We start from the raw sequence: 12,055 nt of genomic DNA on the forward strand, positions 1-12,055 counted from the left end.
TTAAAACTTTTCATAATGTTAAGATAAGGTACTACACACTATTACGAAAAATGAAAAACAAAAATTGCCAAAATCTATTTATTTGAACCAGATAAAAATTTTCGAATAAAAACAATTGAACATTTCTTGCCTAATAAGTTTTGTATGACATATAATATTATAATGATTAAAATAGCTGATCAATTGGAATACCGCTGCCTGTAACAAATAATTTCAGAGGTTAATTTAAAATCTACATGCCAATAAAAAAGAAGAAAAAAAAATGTTGTACATTTGAAGGTAAATAATTGTAATTAGAATATAATCTGTAGTATATAAGAGGTTAGCTTTTCATAAATTAAAACTTATTTAGATTAGATTGTAGTATAGTATATGTATAAGAGAGATTGTAGTAAGTATATAAGAGGTTATATTTACCATTTCTAGAATCGGGAACATCTTGTTTGCTAGGTAATCATTAGCCTGTAACAAAAGGTAGTAGAATTTCATTAAAAAAATTATGGCTCATGCCCAGCCACTGCGCCAACCGTGCTGTCTAAACTAAACTACTGGCCTGTCTTAACAGGCTTACCTAAAATTAATTAAATTAGTAATATATAAAATATTTCATAGTCATAAATTGGTTATAATCTTCCGGACATTTGTTTGAGAATAGTAAAAATACAGGTTTTTTAACATGAATTTTCTTTCTTACCTTTCTGGTATTGGGTGACGTATACAGACTGCGACTGCTCATTCTGCTCGTCAGAACCATTGTCTACAACAGAGAACATATATACATTTCTATAATACTATACTAATTTTATAAAATGCTAGCAACGAAAAAAAAAAATAGTTTGTCCGAAAATGGTATCTTATAATTATAGCTTATGGAATTCAATCGAGTATAAATTAAAAGTTTCAATATACATAATTAACAATATTTAAACATAACGTCCCTTTAAAGACATAGTTTCGGTGTAAATGTGTCAACTTTTATTTTGAGAAATATTTCTCAAATAAAAAGTGCTGGGCCCTATATTTCGTTTTATCTATGTGTTTAATATTTATGTGACTCTGTAAAATTGATGATGAGAAAATAAATTATTATATATTCATATTATAAAAATAGTACCTGGGTTTCTAGATGAGGGATTCTTGGGACTACCACGGCTTTTACCTAAAAAAGTATAATTGTCAGAAAATTTGCTAAAATCTATGAGTTTATGGTAGCTTAGGATTTTTTTTTCTAAATGATTTCATTTATTATATGCGTATAAGATAGTGCATGCTGTGCTTTTCTTTAAGTGATGAGGCGCTTTGACATAAGTTATTAATGTACAAATTATAATGTAATAGCGTACTTATTGTTGCAAAGCCTAAAATAAATAAATAAATAAATGATTATATTAATAAAAGAAGAATTAATATGAATGGTCATCGATCAGATGATGACTCCTCATGTACCTGGTTTATTGCCGGGCTTGCTACCGGGCTTGCTACCGGGCTTGCTACCGGAATTGCCACCGGGCTTGCTACCGGGCTTGCCACCTGAACCGCCACCGGGCTTGCTACCAGAATTACCACCGGGCTTGCTACCAGAATTGCCACCGGGCTTTCCACCGGAATTGCCACCGCCTGAAATCAAAGAATAATCATGAAATAATCACTACTGAAGATGAAATGACTTTAAAGAGATAATTTTATTATTACAAAATTCAAACCCTACGTCTAGAGATATATGCTTAATACCATCATAATCAGAGCTTTTTTAAAAATGAATTTTAACCTATAAGCCTAGCGGGTCACTGGGGCTCCGGCTCGAAAACCAGGAGTAGGAACGGGGAGGTTATTAGACAGTAAGAGTCTGACACTCCTTCTCAAAAAAGGTATAGGGAGACATTGTGAGCTAATAAGTTTATTTTTTTATTAGGTCGCCTAGCTAGGTCTCTTCAAACAGTAATGATGCAGTTACCTTGCTGTCCACCGGGATTGTTACCACCTGAAAAAGACGTAAATTAAGATTTTAACTCATAAAATATGCCGCTAGCGGGCTACCAGGGCTCCGGCTCGAAAAACAGGAGTAGGAACGGGATGGTTTTTAGTCAGAGTCTAACACTTCCTCTCGCCTCGCCCAAGGACGAAAGGGACTGTCAGACTCTTATTAAAGAAAACCCACCCCGGTGTCCCGAACCGTTCTTTTGACTTTGAAAATGATAGCTAAATAATATTTTTCCCAAATCTTATTTACAGTTGGAGTAATCAAAAGAAAACGATTATCGATGCATCAGTAAGGTTGAAAAAATAGGATAAGCTGCCAAGTTATTATGATAATTGTCTATCATCTATCATGTAAGGATACTGCTATCCTATGTACCTTGTTGACCTCCGGGCATGCCACCGCCTGGAAACAAAACATGATTGTTAGAAGGACTTAAAAGCATATAATATGATACATAAAATTAATTATAAGTTACAATGAAAGTGTACTAAACTGATTTTATCAAGTCAGCTACTGTATTGCAAGCGATTAATATATGGGATTGCTTAGAAAAAATTCTAAATGAGCAATTTTTAAAATGCATCAGAATATTGGTCTTTAGGTTAAAAAACAGAAAACAAAATATGAGAATATACACCTTGTTGACCACTGGGACTGTTGCCACCTAAAAAAATTAAACGTGAGAAACACTTATAAAATGTTCACGACTGACTATTAAAGTGTACTGAAAAGAAACTTCTTAGTAATTTGGAAACTAATTGTCGTCATAAGAAGATAGAGACAAAATAATTTAAATAGTTTATAAATCAATAATATATCTACCTTGCTGACCACCACTGCCACCACCTAAAAACCATAATCATTTATTTAGTATTTAAAGTAAAATAGTACTACATTTTAGAGATTAAACTAATGAGTAGTAGAAGAAGTAGTGAGATGAAGGTGAAACCACTGTTAGATAGAATACAATGTCTACAATAATTATGATGATGGCGACATCAGTCGTATTCTGATCATAATATACTGCATTTATTACCTGGTTTATTACCACCACCTGAAAAAAAAAACATTAGGGTTACACAAAAAATCAAAAGAGTAAATAAGATTTTTACACATAAAAGAAAAATGTTACAAGGAATCAACATAAGCTTACCAAACATAAAATTATGCAAAGATTATAAATATTTGTTTATATAAATAAATAATAATAAGGATGCATTTTTGGTGATGAAGATGACATTAGCCATAATACGATCACAATATATTGCATTTTATACCTGGTTGACTACCACCGCCTGAAAAACATAAGAAAAAACATTAGGTTCAGACAAAAATTTAAAAGGGTTTACACATGTTCTAAAACCTCTTATTATTTTAAATGCGATTTCCATAACCACAAGAGTATCTAAACAACCTGTTATTATACAATTTTTTATTCTATATATTTGATTTTAAATTAATAATAATTAAGATGCATTATCTACCTTGCTTACCACCGCTGGGACTGCCACCACCTAAAAAAACATGACCATAAAAAAAATATGTGATTCATAAAACAATCATCAGAAATAATGTAGATGAAACGAAATTCAATTTGTGTGGTGATGAAGGTGACATCTGCCGTATTTTGGTTATAATACATATGTATTGCATTTTTTACCTGGCTGGCTACCACCGCCTGAAAAAGAAACATGGTGGTCAGACAAAAATTGAAAAGAGTAATATAAATACTTCCAAACGTTTTACACATATTCCAAAGCCTTTCATTATTTTACATTCGAAATTCATAAGGAACCACAAAAATATTGAAATCACCCGTTATTATATCTAGGTATTTAAAATGCTCATAAATTACATTTTTAAATACTAGTAATAAAAGACAAAATAAAATAACATTTAAAAATATAAAAATGGGAGTCGACCAGTAGCGAGAGCATGGCCCAAGCTACCGGCGCGGTGGTTATCGCTCCAGAGAGAGAAACTATTTCTTACTATTATTCTCTTAAAAATTGAGTAACTATTGAATGAAAGCTTTACCTGATTGATCACAAGGTGTTTGCGAACCGCTACCACCTGAACCGCCTGTGTACGATTTTTAGATAAGTGACAAGTTCTAACGTGTAGTCTACCTATATCATATGGAGGTCGGATGTAAACTAATAGTACCTACGTCATACATACTCCTCATGATCTTATATTCGTGTATAAAAACGAATAGCTGTTCGTTAATTTCGCTATTCAAAACTCAAGAATGTCTGGACCGATTTGGCAAATTTTGGCCTTGCATTATTTGTCTTTTAAAAAGTCAAGAGAAGGTTTAAAAGGTGAGAACAAAATTATTGAGGCGGTACGGTGTTTGCCGGGTCAGCTAGTAAAATATGAATATTTTTGTTTGTAAAACAAAAGGCTGCCACTACGGGTGTTATACTAAGTGCTTTGTATGTAAGTTCATAGTTCATTATAAGTATATTTATAGATATTATATACCTTGTCCTGGTGAGCCACCACCGCCTCCTGAAGATCCTGAAAAATATTATATTCAGTCATTTCTCTTTTCTTTTTCTTTAGGACAAACCCAGAGTTCAGGAGTGTACTGGCACTTCTGGATAGCCTGTAACACTTGCTCTTATTGTTAAATTAATGGCTATTCGCCATCCTCCACATCACCAACAGCCCGTATCAGTTTATGAGCTGTTGGTGATGTAGAGAAAGGCTATCTATCTCTATCAATCAATATTTATGTCATATATGTATATATATATATATATATATAAATAAATATGTATATGATTATATAAAACTTATTATACTACACATATTATATATATTTACTATACATTATACTACTGTGTAAACATTTACTACTAATACATAATATTTATCTAATATATACCTCTTGGATCCGACAGACAAACTACATATATAGTTTTGTCGGACTGCATACTAGTTTATAAGTTCATAACATGTACCTTTTAATAAAATAAATAATAATAAAAAATAGTGAAGGAAATTAGGTTTTAGCTTAATTAAGTAGATCCATTTTATATTAATACCTCCTGGCTTGGTCTCAGTAAGCTGGTATGAGGGTTCAGTATCATCTGTAAAGAAATAATCATAAATATGAATATTGTCCAAAATAATTAAGTAGGTACTTATGAATTAAACATTGAGCCATATTATCTTACTTTTGGTTTTGATTCCGGCTACCACTTGTAATTGCTTTTTAGTCAAATCTGAAATCAGTTTAAAACATTTTACAATCGTGAATTAATATAGGAAAATATGCAATATTAACCACTACCATATTTAAAATTATCTTCTTATTAGGTAAAATATGTAATAAATACTTTGTAAGTATTTAATTTATTGGTTTACGTACTGTCCAGTGCTTTTCCGAGACCTGAAAACAAATAAAAACTAATTTGGTTATCCTTATTTATATCAAACTCAAGATAAAAATAGTGAAAAATTTTCATTTGACATTTATTATTGAAAAAGAAAACATGTACTCACCGAGGAGGTCAATATTATCTGTAAATAAAATTCATAAATTATTATAAATTCACATTTCTTCAAGTGCCTCAAGACCGAGGCTCGAAATAAAAAAAAAAAACATACCCTCCGACTTTACCGGACCGGAGAAGGTTCTTTGGATTCGGAAGGATTCGGGACTTTTTGGGAAGTCAATTAAAAATAAATACTTTCTTGAAGTCCCAGTCAAGTAGAAAATTCTTTAATGAATAATGAAACATAACTATTGATGAAAAATAGAAAATTACTGTAACTGCCGTACTATGAGACAGGGTCCATAATTGTGACTAAATACTGTATTTTTTAACACCTACGTACATTATGGATGCAATAAATACTTGAATACTTGAATGCATTTAATAATTGCTTAAACTGTCGCTTACGCTTAGTAAAGATTTTGTTCTGAAAACAATTGCTAAAGACTGGGTTAAGTAACTATTAAATGACTCTGAGTACGGCGCACATAAGCTTTTAACCAAACACTACTTCAATTGTTATAAATGAAAAACTTTGCAATTAATATTTTCTTATAATTAGTAAATTAAATATAAAAAAAGGTTATGAATAAAAAACTGTGTACTCACTAGACTGGACCCCATTCCGTGGTACTAATAGTACCAGGAAAAGGAAACAAGTGGCTATAGTATGTGCTGCTCTCATTTCGAGTGTTGAACGATACTGTTCAGTCTCAAACATACAAGCCTTTATATACAAGAAATTAGTGATAATTACACTTTATTTACGACGTGAAACTATAGAAAATTTTATTGATTTTAATATTTTTTTATATAGAAATCGTGTATTTGATAAAAAATGGTTTATTACTGTAGTGATACCTTACCTAGTGACACGTGTATAATCGCTTATCGAGGCATTGTCAGGTTTTGATGTTAAAAAGGAAATTATATTAAACAGAATCGTAAAGACTTAAGGATTCTTAATAATGTTTTATTTTTCTATACCTATATCTTTCTACAGAGCGGCATGTCAATATTTTTATACAAACAAAACTAATAGAGTTAGATGCTTGTTTTTTTTAAGGTATAAGCCGGTAAACGACCAGACGTATCACCTGATGGTAAACAATCATGGCTGTCCATGGGTACCCGAAATACCAGAGGCGTTACAAATGCGATGGCGGCCTTTTCGGGTTAGGAATTTAACACACAATAAAACATTGATTTTAAAAGCATGGCTCTCCCATACTTTTAAAATTAATGTTTAGGAGTAATATTCACCTAATAATCTTTTATTCTATCATTCTACAGAGCGGTATACCAATACCTTGTTATGGTAATCATCTTCGCAGCCAAGAGACGACCGAGAATTTTAGATAAACCGATTATTACTCAATCGGAGCCTCGGAGACTCTTCAGAGTCTAATTTTATGAATGAACCGAAATTCAAATTACAGCTACAATGACTACTACACTTAAAGCTAACCAAATCCAATAACTCATATCCAAAATTCTTATTTTCAATCGTAAATCCACCACTCCAAAATTCAATTTCCTTTATCACTTCATAGTAACTTTATATTAGGTCAAGTAGCTCTCTGACGTAGCAAATTTCTCATAATTCCCCATTGTTCGAATCACTGTTACCCCTACACTGTTCCCAAGTCTTTGATGCATGCCTAATATGGGATTAATCCGTCTGTATGTCATACACTTAATAAGTACTTCATGCTAATGCTGAACGAGTATGGCTTTCCACGGATTTACAATTCCCTCAGGTTATTTGACGAACAAAATATTACAATTTGATGGGAATCTGAAGTGGTATTTGTTGTTAGTGGAACTCATTTGCATTGTAATAAGACTGGAGTGGCATTTAAGTGATATGTAGGTCTTATGCGAGTGAGTATGCGTAATGGGGATGCGTTGTGCTCTTGAATATTTAATAGAAGCTATAATTAAAGTAATAGTTAGATAGTAAGTGAGTATTAGAGAACAATAATGATGTAGATGGCACTCAGATATTGCCTGTTTGTGTGTAGGTAGAAAATAATGCCAATTTTGTTTGTTTTAAAGTTATCATTAAGAGGCTACTGCATTATAGTAGCCTATAAACGTTACATCGTTTTGTCACTAAGCAAGGGTAATTTATATGAAAGAATAATACAGATACACGACTGTCTTGTTGGTCAACAAGGGGTCTCGAGTTCAATTCCCGGGTCGGGCAAAGTATTGCTTGGCTTTTTTCGGTTTTAGAAAATTTCTTAGTAGTAGCACAGAATCTGGAATTGTGTCCGGTATATGGCAATAGGGTCCCTATTACATGGGACTTATAACACAAATGGTGAAAAGTGGGTGTACATTGTATAGCGGCATTACGAGTATAATGTGCACCTCTGCCTACCCCTTCGGGGATAAAAGATGTGACGTTAGTTAGTTAATAAAACGGATACGTCGTGAGATTATCGTCACGCTTTACATAGATAAGCGACAAGGCACAAAGACCGAGAAATAAATAAGTACAACTCATACGATCTACATAAACGATTTACTTTTCGCGTCTCCCAGGTCCCCCTATTTTCCCAAAACATTGGACCGACAAAATATGACGTCATTACGGTCAAATCAAACTGAATGTTCATTCAAATTGAGAATCCAAAGAAGCATTCATCTTTAAATTGTGTTCATTTGTGGAATGCGTTCAGAATCTTTATAAATGTGAACTTACACGGCTTGCGATCGTCTTCAAACAGAACCAGTGTATCTTGAGCCCTCCTTGTTATAACGTTGATAAAAGAATGGAAAGAAAAAAGGTTCTGGATTGAATTCGCGGGGGCCATTTGATTTTGGTTGCGTATAACACGTGGGTCTTATAGAGCCCTTTACGTGTATTCTTATTCACACGCAATGGGCTACGTTTTCATATCTAAGATGAATATTTGTATAGAGTTGTTTATCCTATACCCAAAAATACTTATACTATATTGTAGTTTTTAACCATATGACTTGAGGCTTTGTCATAATATAACTTACATGTGTTTATTCCTTGTTGAGAATCTGTGTAAAAATAAATAAACAAATAATCATTGGTAATTTAAAACTTTATCAAATTAATACATAGAGCAATTGAACTCAACTAAACATTGGTCACCTACGTAAATGTGTAAACCATGTGATAAATGTCTTATATGATATTTATTTTTTCAAATAGGTTACAATGTAAATCTTTTACACGTCAATCTCTTAAATAACTAGATGAGGCACATGTGAAAATAGATATAATTATATGAGACTTTCTTTACTTTAACGCATTCAAAAACCACATATTTCATATGAAAACACTACAAAATTTCAAATATAAAACTAATAAAAGGTATTAACAACTCCATACACATCCTTTTTTACACCAAAATGAAGAAATCACAAGGAATAATAAGGCGTCGCGATGGTTATGAGATAGATATGTCCCACCTTTCAACCCTACACAATAGGTGCTCATCGCTTTATTTGAACCGGTAGAGGTCTCATACGTCAAATTGCACATCCTGAATGGGACCCCCTTACCACGGAATCTTTATAAATAGTTTTGTGAAGACGGTGTTTAATTTGATGGAAATCCGAAATTTACAGGCGAATGCCTTGAAGTCAAAGGATTGTGAGCCAAACTTGTGGAGTTCATGTTTGATTTAATTACGACGCATTTGATTAAGGTTCGGTGTTAAGACGTAAATCCTGTTTGATTGTGTGAGATGTGTTGTCCTGGTGTGTTTTAAATGAGGTTTGTGACAGTGCTTTGGAAATAGTTGGAAGTATGGAATAGTAGAATAGTGATCTTTGTTACGGTATGGATAGTTATTATAATGCCATTTTTTAAGCGGGGAAAGGTGTCCTATGATTTTTCTCGCCTTGGGGAGGCGAGAGGGAGTGTTAGACTCTTACTGGCTAAAAACTGCCCCGATATTACTCTTGCTTTTCGAGTCGGAGCCCCGGTAAACTCGCTAGGTAGTCCGCAGCTCCAGATCAGGCATTAGCCCTATTGGGCCCCCTCTGTGGTGGTCTAATGGCTTATTGAACCGCGCGCGGAACGCACAGATCTGGTTCTGGTCAGGCGGCGAGCTGCTGTTGCTCGTCGTCCGCAGACCCGTTATAATGCTACTAGATACTATTTTGACTTTTTAATCAATACCTCTTTGGAGATGTAGATAAACGGTATAGTATTAATTGCAAAAAACTAAGATCATTATAGAACTTTTTCACATTTCAATTAAAATGAAGCAAATATTTACAAACTTTCACAACGATACAACGAAAACATCAACATCACTATCAAAAGCATTTTATTTTACAGCAAACATTAATTCTTTCAGTCGGCAATTAGTTCTTTCACAAACAACATACTAAGAGTAGTTCTTTACATTTTTCACGAGCACAAAATTACAGTTGAACAAAATGTAAACAAAGAGCTCTTTTGAAAGTGGCTCGTACTGTAAGGCACTTATTTTAAGCTTCAACGAACGATAAGTACGCGCATTGTGCTAATTAAAATAGTCTCTACAGACGAACAGGGAGGTAATACATAATAGTACATACTATGTACAGTAAATAAAGTTGCAAATTGGTTGTATCCTTAACATTTCAAGTACCTTTTCTACTTGAATATTTTTGTCGACTAAGAATTCTTCTTCATATTTAATGAGCTCTTTATTTGTACCCGTCTCATCTTGTCGCTGTAATGGAAACAGAGTATCTGAGAGTTGAGTAAAGTCTTAGAATATGGTGTGTTTTATTGCTTGTTTACTTTGCAAAAGGTTTTTGGCAATGATGAAAATGACTGTTCAACAACATCATCATCAGCCTATAAGTGGCTACTGCTGACCAAAGGCCTCTTCTCACACGGTGAATGTTAAGGCATTAGGATGCTTTTTCACCAGAGACGTGCTATGCTACGTTACTGTGGATGCGTTTGGCTTCTATCAATCATATTCTTTGGTATGAGCTGACTTGAATGATAGGATACTTTTTATTCGACTGAAGCGCTGGCAGAAGCTATCAGATCCTAAATTCCAAACCATGTAGAAAAGACAAGACACTATAAACCTTATCCCAATATCTAATCAAACAACAATTTAATCGCACCACCATCCCAACACAGTAAGTACGAAACACGAACAATTTCATTACTTATTTTAATAGCCAATAAAGTTCACGAAATTTATAGCCACTATTACGTGTGGGGAATCAACTGCGACCGTATCCTGCTCATGAATAATGGCCAAGACCTTTAAACTTTAATAAGGTCCTTTTGCACTACTATATGAGTAACGAGCGCAATTTTACAATTTTCCCTTAGTTTGCTTCGCAGATATATCGGGAGTACGAGCCGCGAATTAAGCAGTTTTGAACTTAGGAGTTTCGCTTCTATGTACGTATGTAGATGTGAACGGGTGGATGGTTTTCGTATGCAGTTTGGTTTGGTGTTAATGTATTTGTGTTAACGATCGCGTCTGGAAGTCTGTGGTTGTTGTTTGTGTGTAAATAATATGAAACTGTTAGAAATGATGACAAGCATGCATAAAAAGACTGATGAATGTGATGAAAGAGGTATGTAAGTTTCGTAGCAATTGGCGTTCAATTGTCTCTGCGTACCCCCATGGAAGACAGGCGTGAGACTATGTTTGTTAGAATTATTTGCTACATAATAGGAAACAAACTTTCTTTAAAAATATGTTTAAAAGTAAAACTTTGAGTTTCCAATTTCAATAACTCATTTAATGCAGTTTTATAACTACAGAATATTGTAAAGATTATCAACAATTCAACATAATATGTATTTAATATAACAACATAATCAAAATGTCCGACCACGGCACGGGCCCAGAATCCGTAGAGAATTAATATAAATAGAATAAAAAAGACATGTTTCATAGCGTAATCAACAAACAAATAAACAAAACGTACCTTGGTATATAATTATGCTTCGTTGTGTCGTGAAAGGAAGACAAACAAACATACTTTTGCATTTATAATATTAGTGAGTAAAGTAATAGTGCATTACGGAGCGTTACCGAAACTTACTCTTGGTAACCCAAAACTTTTTATTAATATGAGGGGTCTTTAAGTTTTTGTTGTAACTAAGTCAAGGTTAAAACATATTTTGGGGTTAACTTTTGAAGGGAGTTGCACCCTTCTTAAGCACAAAGCATGGTTCGGAAAAAAAAACGAGACAGATGTGAAAGTTTTATAATTGGAAATGAGTTAATTTTGAACTTCAATTTTGTTCATTTTACAAAAACAAAAAATACCTAGCAAATTTGTGTTTTTTTGTTTACGTTTAACATTTTTCATTGAATCCTAATCACACAAGGGAAAAACAAGTTAAGGGACTTTCCTTAACTTGTTTTTTCCGCTCCCAATTTCCCACTCATCAAATCCACTGTGATATAAATCCGTCAAATTGATTACACCAATCCATTTCTTACTTGATGACCGTTAAAATTATCTATTTCTGTAACAATAACAATAAAAAAAGCTAACAAAATATCCATTATATATCGGGGAACATGACTTGAGTTATATTGTACCTTGC

General features: G+C 33.2%; 1 protein-coding gene across 1 annotated transcript; it reads right to left on the reverse strand.

The window, feature by feature from the left end:
- Positions 1-64: 64 nt before the first annotated feature.
- On the reverse strand, positions 65-6,225 carry LOC118265092 (uncharacterized). Its single transcript, XM_050705709.1, has 17 exons — positions 6,097-6,225; positions 5,495-5,512; positions 5,361-5,381; positions 5,167-5,214; positions 5,035-5,079; positions 4,469-4,504; positions 3,642-3,659; positions 3,259-3,276; positions 3,018-3,035; positions 2,804-2,827; positions 2,357-2,383; positions 1,955-1,981; positions 1,447-1,617; positions 1,115-1,159; positions 695-757; positions 418-462; positions 65-198 (listed from the first exon to the last, which is right to left on the reverse strand). The coding sequence occupies exons 1-16, from the start codon at positions 6,206-6,208 to the stop codon at positions 458-460; spliced, it is 696 nt and encodes a 231-aa protein (XP_050561666.1). The 5' UTR covers positions 6,209-6,225; the 3' UTR covers positions 65-198; positions 418-457.
- Between the last annotated feature and the right edge of the window lie 5,830 nt (positions 6,226-12,055).

Source organism: Spodoptera frugiperda, chromosome 28 (genome assembly GCF_023101765.2).
Source record: "Spodoptera frugiperda isolate SF20-4 chromosome 28, AGI-APGP_CSIRO_Sfru_2.0, whole genome shotgun sequence".
In the NCBI taxonomy this organism is placed as follows: Eukaryota; Metazoa; Arthropoda; class Insecta; order Lepidoptera; family Noctuidae; genus Spodoptera; species Spodoptera frugiperda.

What these genes read in the sequence shown, in the direction of transcription:
- LOC118265092 (XM_050705709.1), bottom strand. Translation starts at nt 6,208, where the DNA reads ATGTTTGAGACTGAACAGTATCGTTCAACACTCGAAATGAGAGCAGCA. An exon ending in AGCCGGAATCAAAACCAAAA is followed by an intron (nt 5,080 to 5,166) that starts GTAAGATAATAT and finishes ATTTCTTTACAG; the next exon opens with ATGATACTGAACCCTCATAC. An exon ending in CAAGCCCGGCAATAAACCAG is followed by an intron (nt 1,160 to 1,446) that starts GTACATGAGGAG and finishes ATACTTTTTTAG; the next exon opens with GTAAAAGCCGTGGTAGTCCC.